This window comes from Penicillium psychrosexuale (genome assembly GCF_028828465.1).
Source record: "Penicillium psychrosexuale strain IBT 29551 chromosome Unknown utg000003l, whole genome shotgun sequence".
Lineage (NCBI taxonomy): Eukaryota > Fungi > Ascomycota > Eurotiomycetes > Eurotiales > Aspergillaceae > Penicillium > Penicillium psychrosexuale.
This window is the reverse complement of record NW_026643188.1, coordinates 905,483-918,640: the sequence shown is the minus strand read 5'-3', so window position 1 is coordinate 918,640 and position 13,158 is coordinate 905,483. Positions and strand designations below refer to the sequence as shown.

Below are 13,158 nucleotides of genomic sequence, written 5' to 3'. Positions count from 1 at the left end.
TGAATAAGTGTACTGGGTAGGCATCTTTCCAATCCATTAGACTGGCTGATATCATAGAACGAGAGATTCCCGCTTCGAGCCCGAAATCTCAAGGATTTGCTTGGTATTCCACCATAATTGCACTATCAATATAGCAACTCTCCACTTTCATCCCTTATGCCTTAGCCTGGGCCTTGCGGCGTGCATAGTAGCTCTCATCCTGGTTCAAAAGGAAGAACGGTTCCGGCTCTGGCTGCCCACTACCACCATACCAGGTCGGCTTAACCAATGTCTTGGGCGTATCGTCTCGCCGCTTGTCGGTAAAAGCCGTTTCGAAAGTCTTGGCCCACTGAACTCTGTTGTTTAAGCCCTCAAGCCCCCACAACTCCTGTAGAAAATGTAGGATTGAGCTGTGTGTGTAGGCCGAATCGTCGGCATACATGGTACCTCGATCATGGATGAGGAGGTTGGCGGGTACCCAAGGTGAGATTATGAAGGCAGGGACACTATGATGCGAAGGTAAGCCGAATACTCATACGGTGAAGCTGAAATTGGGACGAGAATGCATACCGGACTCCTAGACGTGTAAAGTCATACGTAAAATTGTGGTTTGATGACGTGCCATTGAAGATGATGCCGTCTTCGGGTTGAGGCACATTGACTGGAGTGGGGACATGGTCAGCGAATCCACCGTGCTCATCAAAATTGATGATCAAAACACTATATTTCAGTGTTAGTATTACCGCACTCAACATGAGGATAACGGAACCAACGCATTGTCCCAGTACTTGGAGCGACGCAGGGCATCATATAAGTGCTTGACCATCTGCTCCCCTGCTGCCATGCTGCTGGTAGGATGCATTGAGTCAACTGTACAGCACTCCGGGTTTAGATAGGAGAATGCAGGCAAGGTGCCGGCTTCTAGATCATGGTACAGCTCTGTCTCATGGACGAGACGGTCCATTGCGTTGTCTTGCACCCACTTGATATTATCGTTAGTCACCGATCTGGCAATTGGAGGAGTACAGGGAGTACTAACTTTATACATGAATCCATCGACGATATCGGTCTCGTAGTACTACATAGAAATGTTTAGCCAGTTGTCAGTACAAAGGAACCAGACTTATCTCACATTCTTCCAGCTGATATTTTTCTTGCTGAGCGATTCAAAGATCGAGACCGCACAAGTAGTCCCAGTCACATTGTTCCAGAACCCAGCGGACTGATCAGTGTTATCGACAAAACCACAGGATGAGCCGGAGGTTGCGAATTGTCGATTAGGGTTAGTGGGACCCGGGTGCTCGGCGAACTGCAAGGTAGGGTCGGCAGTCAGTTTTCTGCAATAATATATATCATATGTATCAAAAAAGGCAAAATTGCTTGCCAGCTCCACCAGAGTGGCGGTCTTCTTCCGGTTCAAGGCCTTGATCACGAATGCCGAATCTCCAGGGGTAGCATTGTACTTCTCCGATTGGCGCTCGATAAAACCTGCCATATTAGGGACATCCTCTTTGGTCGGGTTCCACTGGCGGAAGATTTCGTAGGTGACTCCGCCGAAGTTGTGGTCCGGATCTTTTAGCGGCACCTCGGTTGCATCCGGTTCAGCGCAGATTGCTAGTGGCTCCCCATAGACTGTCCAATTGGGGTTGGTGTAGTCATTGCAAAAGGTGAGATTGCGCAGATTGTCAATTTCTGGGTGGAAGTCCCAATAGCCAGCGATGTTGTCAAACGAGTGGTTCTCAAGAGTCAGATAGATGACATGCTTGATCTGGGAGTGTTCTTATAAGCCAACTGGTTCTTCGGGATTATATATGCTGTGCGATCCACTCACGTTCTCTCGCAGCTGGCCCCACACCTGAGTATTCCCAGTTGGATGAGTGGATGTAAGACTGGCCAAAGCCATTAGAATAATGAAGCCCCAGTAGAAGAACATTGTTGCTTTTGTTCAACGCGAGGCTGTGAGCTCCTTTGTGAATAGTGCGAAGAAGCAAAAGAAAAAGTGAAGAAGTGAAGAAAGGAAATATGTTTACAACTACCTTATTTCTTCTACATCTACCTACACTATCACCTGCCACAGAGTCAGAGGACTCAGAGGTGAAAGTCATGCTCAGCTGGATATCAATGTTCCTCATGGGTTCAAGAAAATAACATCATCGGACTTAATTTCAACCCTGATATACCATGCCCAGTAGCCCACGTGCGGTGAAAACTCTTCCAGACTACGAAGTCTAAGCGATATTGCCACTAACCTCAGAATGTCTCGCAATATCCGACCGTAACCTCTTAGGGCTGGCAACGGGTATAGTTTATATTCACACGTGAGCCCGTGCGGAGTCCATGGACGAAAGGGGTCTGGATTAGAAATAGTCGTTTTTGATTGGTCCCACACCCCAAGTTAAGCAGCGGGAGTCCCTTTAATGGCCCCACATGGCCCCATACCAAAGCTGAACCTCCTCGAATCAGCGTTGCACGTGCCCTGGCCATGAGGGGAACGCCAAGCACGTTGTCTTCCTGTGTCACTCGATAGGCTGTGGTCAACGGTGGGAGCTGATCACTTCTCTGACAATATATGAGGTTGCAAGCATGGCAAGCCTCATGATTGCATCGCGTGCTCTAACTGGCTGATTCTCTAATCGCGCTGTATCCCTCGCTTTCACTTAAACAAACATTCCCAGGTCTTCTTCAAGGGATACTGCAAGGTTTCATTTCAGTCTTCAATCCCTCCGAACTCAACGTGTTAATCAGTTCCCTATTCGGCCCAATGTCGAGTTATATGCCCCTTCCCGATCGCAGAGCTTCTTCGGAAGATGAAAAGGACCCTCGTGCTCAACTTCGACCGGATATCGAGGCAGGGAACAACACACACCGTCACAATGACTCGGAGCGAAGGTCGTCTCGCATTCTCGACGGTCGCACCGTGTCCGATGCCATCATCGGTCTTTCCGACGGCATGACTGTGCCTTTCGCCCTAACGGCTGGACTCTCTGCGTTGGGCGATACCAAAATTGTTGTTTTCGGTGGACTCGCAGAACTCATCGCAGGAGCGATATCGATGGGACTCGGTGGGTATCTAGGTGCTAAAAGCGAGGAGTAAGTCTGCCTAAATCCTGAACGCCTACCTCTTATGAAAATATACTAGGGAAACTATTGGAGATTTGACAGCTGACATCTTCCTAGGGAGTCATACAAAGCTACATTGAAAGAAACGGAGACGCAGACTTTGACGGATCCCGCGTCTGTATCTGACACCATCTCCGACATTTTTGAGCCCTACGAGTTGCCATCTGAACTGGTTGCACAACTCAAAAATCATCTTTCTCACTCTCCTATGCTTCCATCCTTTCTCATGAACTTCCACCACACTCTGCCCGAGCCCTCGGGCTCTCGAGCTATCGTTTGTGCCTTTACAATTGCCTTGGGATACTTTATCGGTGGATTTATTCCTCTCATACCATACTTTTTCGTCGGACCCCATGAAGCCTTCATCGCCCTGCGCTGGTCCATTGCTACCATGGTCATTGCACTGTTTATCTTCGGCTATGTAAAGACATGCTTTGTCAGTGGCTGGCGCGGTCGTCGAAATATCCGCAAGGGTGTCATTGGAGGTATACAAATGGTACTAGTCGGCGGTATCGCCGCTGGTTCTGCAATGGGGCTGGTGAAGGGCTTCCAGATGCTGGCTGATAGTCATGAAGACCACAAACATGACTGAGCGGCCATCGAAGACTCATTACTATTTCACGGTGTTGGCGCTGGGCGGCTTTCTTTTTCTCGGTTTACAACGATACATCGGCTGGCGTTAGGGGTTTCATCTTGATTTGCAAACTAAAATTGAATGAGGACTTTGATTCAGTCACTCAATTGCTGTTTTTCTCCCAGTCAATGTTTCTAGCAACAATTTAGCGGAAATTCATACAGGGATCTTGTTTCACCATGATATTGTCTGTCCTAATATTAGAGTAAAAACCGACACCTGCGTACCACAGGGGTTATCAACCATCAGAATAGCGTTAATGAGCTTCACATATTGCTGCCATGTTGAGTGCCAGAAAGGTCAGGCCGCTGAGCTCTTTTGCTATGGTGATGCCTTTGGACAAGGCATTCATCATTTTGACACTCATTGGTACCTTTCCACAGACCACCCAAGCGCCTTGCCATGATTGACTGAAGAGACTGATCTAATAAGGATAACAGGGCGCAAATTATCACAAATCAGAAAGGAGAACACGTCCTATGCCAGCCCTTCCTGCTTTCCATGAAGTAAATCTTTCTGCTTCTTGTAACCTGCGTCCTTGCCGTTCACTATCCCTTCTTTTTCTAGTGCCTCCAGAAGATCAAGTACGTAGTCTTGGCAATTCCAGCCCCGAATCTCATTGTGAACGGTGACTTGACTAGCGACTGTCTGGATGGAGTTGATTTCGGTGACGTCCATATCATATAGGAAAAGCAACTCCACTAGTCTTTCCGATTGTCGAACATCTGTTGCTTCCAACTCATAGCGGAATCGACCATCAGAACCCGCCACCTGGAGGAAAATTTTGTCTTCTTCTTGGGGTGCATCGATGAAAACACCCCAGTGTTTGTAAACGCCCTCGCTGACGCTGATGGCGACATAAATTGAAACTGTGGACGACATATTGAACGCAATAAATGAGAAGATATGCTGTAAATTTTTGGAGTTTTGCGTCAAACTAGTATCCCGGTAGCCTGATGCGTGGGGTGGTAGATATGAGGGCTTAGACTGAAGTGAAAAAGAAGATAGTCATTGTATATATATCGAATAATTATCTAGGCAGCAGACTCTCAAGCTAAGCGCCGAACAGAATGCACAAGCCTCCATTATTATCCTGTTCATCTCCGTGGCCGCAGCATATGCAATGAATGACGAGAGAAGCGCTTAGCCGACCTCGAGAAAGAGGTATAATTAGCTCGGCGCATGTACAACCTTGACATATTACAGGGTAGCCTATACTTGGCACAGCACACGGCTACGAGAATGTAAACGCTCTCTTTATAATTTATTTATTTTGTCGTAAGAAATGAGGGAAAATGCAAATGTACGGCGTATGTAGTCATTTTCCCCCACCGACCGCATCGGGTTTGCGGGGACGTAGTATGATAGCCTGGTAGGATCGACGACGCAGAAACGGTCGTATCAAATAAGCACGGGCGTAATCCCAGAGCTATTAAATGTGACATGTAAGCCTGTGTAATGCCAAGGGCTTTTGCACGCAAATCGAGTCTCTGGCATTTGCATATCTTGACAACGAAGCAGTGAGTTACAAGTAGGATCACATATCTTACATTCTTGACCTGCAGCCAAATCCCGATAAGGCCTAGTAGCAAGGCGAACAAAACCTTAGGTTGGGGATACTGCAAGTTGACTTCATATCTGTGGCGCAGCTCTACACATCAGCCTTACATCACTTGGGCACTCTAGGCAGCCGCCTCCAGATACGAATACGAACGCGCGCTGTCAGATTCGATGGAAAGATGAATACAATAGTCGAGTAAAATATTGTAATAATAAGCCTCGGGATACGGAGCATTGTACGGAGTACGGAGTCCGGAATAGCGACTGCCTATTGTAAAATCCCCAGGGAGCTTTGACGCTAGATTATGAAGCCAAGGGGTAATTGGCTGCGGGCGCGCGATACTGAAACGCGGAGTCGAGGGTGGAAAGTATATTCAATCAACTGTCCCGTCTTTTATAGTGTAATCTCTTTCTACGGCAGAGGTGGTTGTACGGAGTACGGAGTACACTGGTTGCTGTTTAAATCAGGAGGTTGGTATCCCCTGAGAAAAGGCACGTCCTCATCTAAGCGCTGGCCCCATGTAAAACGGCACTAATAGTGTCAGTCAAATTAGGACTGTTGAGTGCTGATCGTGTGTGGCTCAACCGCATAACCGGGGCTGAGTTTCCTCAATGCCAATGCCAATGCCAATGCCTATACAGTATACGAGTAGCATCTACAAAGTAGGCGTTGGGCGTTGGGCCGATTGCCTTCGTATGAGGCGAGCTGGTTCGATCACCAGGACGACGGTTGAACTGGTAAGATGTTACAAGTTGTGCATAAGCGAAATTAAAGAGGTCGGATGGATTTCAATACCGGGACTCAGGATGGGGGCAAGGGAGCAACAGCCAATCAGAGCCTGGCGATGGATCTTATATGGAAAATTTGCGAAATTTTCGTGTCGGTAATTTACAAACCACATATCACGATTGAAGTTAATTAGGCAGAATTAGGTCATTGAGGTTGATATGAGGAGATGCTATCTATATCTATATAACTATGCGATATACAATATAAATATACAATATAAATAAGCCATAAATGACGTTCTCGGGAGTCTCGGAGTCTCTGCATGAACATACTAACATCGGACCATTGGCATTACAAAGTCCGAGATATGCCCAGAATTGTGATCTCCGTGGCTTCCGTGGCTTCCGAGTTAAACCCTCAGACCGGATGTCCACTGTATTATTGAATACTGCCGAGAGCTCCGGTCAGCATTGCAATAGGACAAGCTAGAAAGACCGACTTCCAGGTTGCGTACCTGAAAAAATAAAACCCAAACCAAATAGTGACGCCATAGACCTACGAAAGAGGGAAAGTAGCACTACACGCATGTATTCAAAATTACACAAAACTTAGCTGCTGGTAATACCAATACAAGGCTTCGTGAGATCCAGTTCTTTTCTTTCCCTTCCTTCTCTCCATCTTTCCTCTTTAATTCTTTAATATCTCCGCTTCAGGGTCTAAAGTGGTCTCCTTGGTCTTCTCGAGTGCTGTTTATCCTGGGTTCTCTCGGTTGCGTTTCCTCCTTGCATCCCAACCCTTGTCAACGTGACCTCCTGAGTTTCCCTGGGACTCACGCCCCTCGATCCTTCGCCTTCCTATTCGCGCCCAACTCACCTTTTCTGGAGCCTCTCTTCTTCCCAACGATAAACTTCCTTCCGTTACGCGACTTCCCTCTGTCTCGTCCCGCGGAATTCCTTGAAGTCTCAACCACCCCTTTTCCAAAAGTGATCCAGACCCTCCTGGAGGAGAGTCGCCGCAAACATGAGCGCCTCCTATCCGTCATGGAAAGATCGCACACAGCATCACTTTGGAAAGCTTCAAATCCAAGTGCCATGGCGTTCGTTCCAGCTCCTGGTACCACATCGCATGCGTCGCAAGCTCCGGTCCAAACTCCGAAGCCGCCTTTCGCCCGCTTCGTCTATATCGAGGTTGCAAACCTCGTTCTCGCCCGCCGACACCCTCAGATCCTTACAGGCACACCGATGGACCTTGTATGACTTCCAATACTTATTGCTCCTCATTATCGGCATTTTCTCCTTGACAATCATCCAATCTCCTGGTCCACTTGGAAAGACTGCGATCGCCACTGGACTCTTGTGCTCCCTCCTGATGCCAATCACCCGGCAATTCTTCTTGCCTTTCCTTCCCGTTGCTGGGTGGCTTATCTTCTTCTATGGTTGCCAGTAAGTTTTCCTTTCTCTTGTGTTTCCTGCAGCATATGCGCTTGCCATGGCCCTGTGGCGTGAGCAGCAATTAGCTGGGATTTCAACATCGCTAACATGTTTCTCTAGGTTCGTTCCAAGCGATTGGCGGCCTGCAATTTGGGTCCGAGTGTTGCCAGCCATGGAAAACATCCTGTACGGTGCCAACATCAGTAACATTCTATCTGCCCACCAAAATGTGGTGCTTGACATTTTGGCATGGATTCCTTACGGACTCTGCCATTACGGAGCGCCATTCGTCGTTTCACTCATCCTTTTCTTCTTCGGCCCCCCGGGAACTACACCTCTGTACGCCCGGACTCTCGGATACATTAGCATGACCGCCGTCTTCATTCAGCTGGCTTTCCCCTGTTCGCCACCCTGGTATGAAAATCTGTACGGTTTGGCCCCAGCCGATTACTCGATGCAAGGAAATCCGGCTGGTCTTGCTCGCATTGACAAGCTGCTGGGTATCGATCTCTACACTTCGGGCTTCAAGCAGTCCCCTGTTGTTTTTGGTGCATTCCCTTCGCTCCATGCTGCCGATTCCACACTGGCAGCACTCTTCATGAGCCACGTCTTCCCGCGGTTGAAGCCCCTCTGGGTCACATACACCCTGTGGATGTGGTGGGCTACCATGTATCTTTCGCATCACTATGCAGTTGATCTGGTCTGCGGTGGTCTGCTTGCCACGGTTGCCTTCTACTATGCCAAGACTCGATTCCTGCCGCGAGTCCAGGCCGATAAGATGTTCCGCTGGGACTACGACTATGTTGAGGTCGGTGACTCTTCCCGCGAGTCCGGGTATGATCTTGCCAGCCTGGATGGCGACCTCAACTTGGACAGCGACGAGTGGACCGTGGGCTCTTCATCGTCCGTTTCATCGGGCTCTTTGAGCCCCGTGGACGATCATTACAACTGGGAAAGCGAAACACTCACCTCAAATCACGATATTGAGACCGGGCGCTAATCCTTGAGCTCCACTTGCACATGACACTCGGCGCAGTCCATTCTTGCATCTACTACTTTTGAATCGGCGTTATGTTTGACGACAATGTTTGGGAACATTATCTGCATCGAGCAATCTTCAACACCTTAAGGTTTTAATAAAACCTCCGGTTCGCGCGGTACTTCCGCCCCGAGCTGAAGGTACTCTTCACCTTTTGGCTGTACATGCCTCGCTACCCCACTTTGGGCTGGCAACTCCGTCTATAATATTAATACTGGTGGCGGAAGGGACCGGGCCTTGTTCACCTGCCCGCATTCGCCAATTTCCCGCACCGCCACCGCTGTCAACCTTCCTTGTACACATTCTCGGACGCCCTCGGGCGATCCCCTCTATTTTTCTGACCCATGTCTTTCGCTACGACTTTATGAGATGGGCGAGCCACCTTTTTTTTGCTTTCGGCTCGTTCAGATGAACAAATATTTTTACTTCGTGTCGCTCGCTCATCATAGGCGCCTGGGAACTTAAGAAACTGGTTTTTTTTTGGAGAGATGAAAAGTTTCGGCACTTTTTGCTGCACACTTGATGTGCACTAGAAGGGGTTCTGGAATTGGCTGTTTTACGACATTTTGCATCGGCACATGGGGGTTTTTGAAAAGATCGTCTCGATCTTCCATCTGTGTCCACGCCGCCTGGCAGGTGATTGATCGGCGTCGATATTATGTGGATTCTTCCCGTGTGGATTCGACACGGAAAGATCCGAGGAAAGGAAAGAAGGGGAATGCTGAAAGCTGGGGTCTTGTTTTCAGAGCTCGAGTTTCATGGCAGCTACTTTTGACGGAGGCCACCTGCTCTCGAGCTTCGCCCATTCTCTTTGCCTTTGGCTATCGAGGATGTACCTGATCCGACAACCTATTACATTTACGCTCCCCGTGACACCCTCTACACGACCCGGATTGGGTCGTGTGCATACCTCTTATCATTACTTCTAGGCGCGGTGAGATCCTGTTGGGTAACTATTGCTAGCATTATTTTTAATCACTAGCGTATGAATGAATCATTGTACATTATTTACATTTCTGGGTTCTATTATTGTAAACGCATCTTGTAGTAACTAGTGTAGTATGTGTATACAGCATCCTCCAACTTAGCTTCCGAATTCTCTCAGGTTCGAGGTGAGGAGAACCGGCAACCCCGCCAGTGTGATAAGAACGGGACGTTATGCCCTTGCTTCTCATGCGGGCCAATAACTCTGTCGATCACACGGGATCAGATCATCAGTTGCTACAAGTAGCAGCTAGTGGCCTTGCATAAGTCCCTATTTTTAGGGCTAGGAAAGAAACCGTATCCGGGCTTATCCGTGATATGAGAGGGTAGATTTACGTATGTTTGGACTTGTCGACATGGTTTGTTTGGGTATTCTAGTATTAAATAATTGAACAAATAGGAATATAAAATGTTCATATAGGGGTTTGTCATAAAGAAATGTACAAGAATGCTGCATCGTAAGCAAAAACCCCATCCGTCTAGAAGAAAGAAAAAAAAATCCCAGATGTCTAGAAGGAGGTACATATGTGGGTGTATCAAGTGTATCAAAACGCGAGCCAAATATTCAGAACAGTCGTAAGGGACCCCATTTGATCTATTCGTCGTCAAAGATTTGTACACGATCCGCATACTCGCGGATTTTGGAGAAGAAAGTCTCTTCGATTAAATCGCCTTTGCCGCCGGCGACACGGAGAAGAAGGTCGTTGAGTGAGGCACGGCCTAGGATATCCACGTGGTCCCCTATATGAAATTAGTCGCCTGTCATATATCGTGGGAAAATGTTAGGTAAGGAAGCAAAGAAGTACGTACCAGTGTTGGGACCACCGCGGGGCGAGAAGCGATCGGGCTCGTGAGGCATCTCAAATACCTTGATCTCTGTGCCGGCTGGGTTATAACGCTTCATGCGCCAGCCTTTGGCGCACATGTAGCCCGTGCTAAGCAGGTTCACGGTGCCATCGCCCTCGCCCATTAAAACGCCGTGGTCAATGCCCTCGTTGTTGGTGATGGTGGTGTCCATGCTGACCTTGAGTTTGACCAGTGGGTCGGTCTCTTCCTGGTAGAAGTAGCTGCGCTCCGTGGGTTTCCCCACGCCATAGAAGCAGTATATCTTCATGTCTGGGGCGAGGGGCAGGCGCGACTCAAGCGGGTTGAGCCATGTGCGCGGGTCCTTCTCGTTGGCTTCAACCTCGCGCTTTGTATGTGCCACGCCGTGCGAGTAGCTACCTAGAACCTGGTTCCGATACCAATCCTCGCTCTGGTCTAGGAGGTACTGAAGACTCTCTGGCGTGGTGAGATTACGTTTTGTCACGGATGAGTTGGTCTCCTGGAAATGGATCAGGTTGCCAAAGGTCAGGGGCTGGCCTGGTTGGTCATCCGGTGCCCAAGTTGAGTTTCCCCATATAGCCTCGCCGCCTTTTGGTAGCATGCTAGAGATACCGGGCATCGCGCGAAAGATCTCCGCGCGTTCCTCTTTCGATAGGAACTTCTCCAAACCATACACAGCAAAGGCGTTCAGCTGCGCTGTATCCCGCATTTCTCCAGACAGAACGGCAGTCAATCCCTTGACGGCGCCCAGCATGCAACCGCTGATATTGACCCACGAGTCAATATGTTTGTTAACCCAGTCTTTGCCGCCCTTTCCGTGGTCCTCGCTCTCTACCCACTTGAAGAAATACAGCACCACCTGTGATCCCATGCTGTGCGATGCCAATGTAACCTTCTCGCCCTGTATGTGCACTGCGGTCTCGATGTAGGACTTGAGTCGAGTGAAATATTTATCACGAACTTCAAGGTTGGGATATGAAAGTCGCCAGTCGTACGCAGCCGTAAACGCATTGGTCGGGTCATAGCCAATGGTAGCCAGGTTCTCCAAGATTTTATTCCATATCCAATACCCTGTGATAAAGAAATCCGTGGCATCGAATCCTTGCGCCGCACGGAGCTTAATGCCAGGCGGGTCAAGGCCTGTTTCCCGATCGAGCATGACATGGTTCTTCCATTCAGCTTTATCCATAACTAACGCTCTCATCATGCTCCAGCTGCCCCATAATCGTCGGCGAAAGTATTGTCGCGAAGTTTCCCCCGTACCCCAGCTCTCTAGGCCAGTCGAGATAACTCCAGGGATCATCACGATAGGGTGTTTGGCTTCTACACCCATGGCGCGAAGTTGTAACCCAACGGCAAACGAATCATAGCTGACGGTATCGCGTTCATGTTGCTATGTCCCGGTTGGAAGTCAGTCAACTGGTAACTAGATGTAGAGATAAGATCCCTTAAAAAGCACGTACCGAGAATTCCTTCACGTCACTCACAATTCCCTGTGGGATAGCATCAATCCATGAATCGAGATTCAGGTCCATGAGCGAATCCAGGCTTATGACCTCATGCTGGTTTGCAAAAAACAAGGCGATGAAGATGCCGAAGATCCCGCCCAACATAAAGATGAACCCATTGCGACGTTTACTCCGGGGCTTGATAACTAGCTGGGTGGCTTTTGGGTCAACAGACTCCGCACGAAGCTGTTCTTCCTTGGTTTCCGTACCGCTATCTTTGTTAGAGGGCGGGACCCCGTCCTTGCCCGTGCGGCGACGGAGCATCGCAACCAACCGCGAGGGAGGGAGTAGAAGGAGAGGACCGGGTGCGATTTGCCTTGGAAATCAATATCAAGAACAAGACAAACAAATTCGAAGAAAAAGAAAGCAGGAAGAAAAGGAAGGGGATACAAAAACACGGAAGCGCATAAGTCCGCGAACGGGCGGATCGGCATCACATGGCTGCGAGTAACTTTCCTCTCGGACACATCCCACCCCCTCCCCTCCGTCAACTCCAACCATCAGCCCACTTCAATGACATCGCTGTGATGAGCAATGCTCCCGATCTTCGCTACGTGCGATATGAAAATTCACGCGAAAAGGAGTATGTTGCCGCAATGCGCCAGCTGATCTCCAAAGATCTGTCCGAACCTTACAGCATCTACGTCTACCGCTACTTCCTATACCAATGGGGTGACCTGTGTTTCCTCGCGATGGACGACAATAACGAGATGGTCGGGGTCGTGGTATCGAAGCTAGAGCCACACCGCGACGGCCCGCTGAGAGGTTATATCGCCATGCTGGCCGTGCGCGAAGAGTACCGTGGCCGGGGAATTGCAACCAAGCTAGTGCGCATGGCTATCGATGCTATGATCAAGCGGGATGCAGATGAGGTAGGTCTACACAGTGGAGGTGGCTATTGGTCCGCAAATAGGGTGATCTCGAGGGTATGGTGGCTGACTTGTACGTGTTTGGGCAGATCGTCCTCGAAACCGAAATCACCAATACTGGCGCGATCAAACTATATGAGCGGCTGGGCTTCCTGCGTAGCAAACAGCTCCACCGATATTACTTGAATGGCAACTCGGCCTACCGGCTTGTGCTCTACCTTAAAGAAGGTGTGGGTGCGATTCGGACGGCACTTGTTGATCCCTATGGTCTTCCACCACCAGTACCCGGTCTTCCTGACAGGTGTGAAGGGCATTCTCATGCAAACATGGGGTCATTGGTTTGATTTTGGTTGTTAGCAGCGTTTTGAAGTTAACTCGTTGCTCTGTCAAGCTGTGCTGGCATGATATGTCATGATAATGGGAAATGACCAGAATATATATATAACTCACGGGAGCTGGCGTCCTTGTGGAACTTATATT

The 13,158-nt window shown here is 49.0% G+C and overlaps 6 protein-coding genes across 6 annotated transcripts; 3 read left to right on the top strand and 3 right to left on the bottom strand.

Annotated features, from left to right (window-relative positions):
• Positions 1-154: 154 nt before the first annotated feature.
• Positions 155-1,912, bottom strand: N7518_004262 (uncharacterized protein; the record flags this gene model as incomplete). The annotated part of the gene is made up of 6 exons (XM_057185189.1): positions 155-485; positions 550-699; positions 753-961; positions 1,019-1,057; positions 1,112-1,747; positions 1,811-1,912. The coding sequence occupies 6 exons, from the start codon at positions 1,910-1,912 to the stop codon at positions 155-157; spliced, it is 1,467 nt and encodes a 488-aa protein (XP_057041959.1).
• An 828-nt stretch (positions 1,913-2,740) lies between these two features.
• N7518_004261 (VIT1/CCC1 transporter family protein) lies at positions 2,741-3,691 on the top strand (the record flags this gene model as incomplete). The annotated part of the gene is made up of 2 exons (XM_057185188.1): positions 2,741-3,069; positions 3,157-3,691. The coding sequence occupies 2 exons, from the start codon at positions 2,741-2,743 to the stop codon at positions 3,689-3,691; spliced, it is 864 nt and encodes a 287-aa protein (XP_057041958.1).
• A 519-nt stretch (positions 3,692-4,210) lies between these two features.
• N7518_004260 (uncharacterized protein) lies at positions 4,211-4,615 on the bottom strand (the record flags this gene model as incomplete). Its single annotated transcript, XM_057185187.1, has 1 exon — positions 4,211-4,615. One exon carries the CDS (start codon positions 4,613-4,615, stop codon positions 4,211-4,213), a length of 405 nt encoding a protein of 134 aa, XP_057041957.1.
• A 2,428-nt stretch (positions 4,616-7,043) lies between these two features.
• Positions 7,044-8,453, top strand: N7518_004259 (phosphatase PAP2 family protein; the record flags this gene model as incomplete). Its single annotated transcript, XM_057185186.1, has 2 exons — positions 7,044-7,465; positions 7,574-8,453. The coding sequence occupies 2 exons, from the start codon at positions 7,044-7,046 to the stop codon at positions 8,451-8,453; spliced, it is 1,302 nt and encodes a 433-aa protein (XP_057041956.1).
• A 1,618-nt stretch (positions 8,454-10,071) lies between these two features.
• Positions 10,072-12,073, bottom strand: N7518_004258 (phospholipid:diacylglycerol acyltransferase; the record flags this gene model as incomplete). Its single annotated transcript, XM_057185185.1, has 3 exons — positions 10,072-10,217; positions 10,287-11,694; positions 11,765-12,073. The coding sequence occupies 3 exons, from the start codon at positions 12,071-12,073 to the stop codon at positions 10,072-10,074; spliced, it is 1,863 nt and encodes a 620-aa protein (XP_057041955.1).
• Positions 12,074-12,246: 173 nt separating this feature from the next.
• On the top strand, positions 12,247-13,022 carry N7518_004257 (peptide alpha-N-acetyltransferase MAK3; the record flags this gene model as incomplete). The annotated part of the gene is made up of 2 exons (XM_057185184.1): positions 12,247-12,681; positions 12,768-13,022. The coding sequence occupies 2 exons, from the start codon at positions 12,247-12,249 to the stop codon at positions 13,020-13,022; spliced, it is 690 nt and encodes a 229-aa protein (XP_057041954.1).
• Between the last annotated feature and the right edge of the window lie 136 nt (positions 13,023-13,158).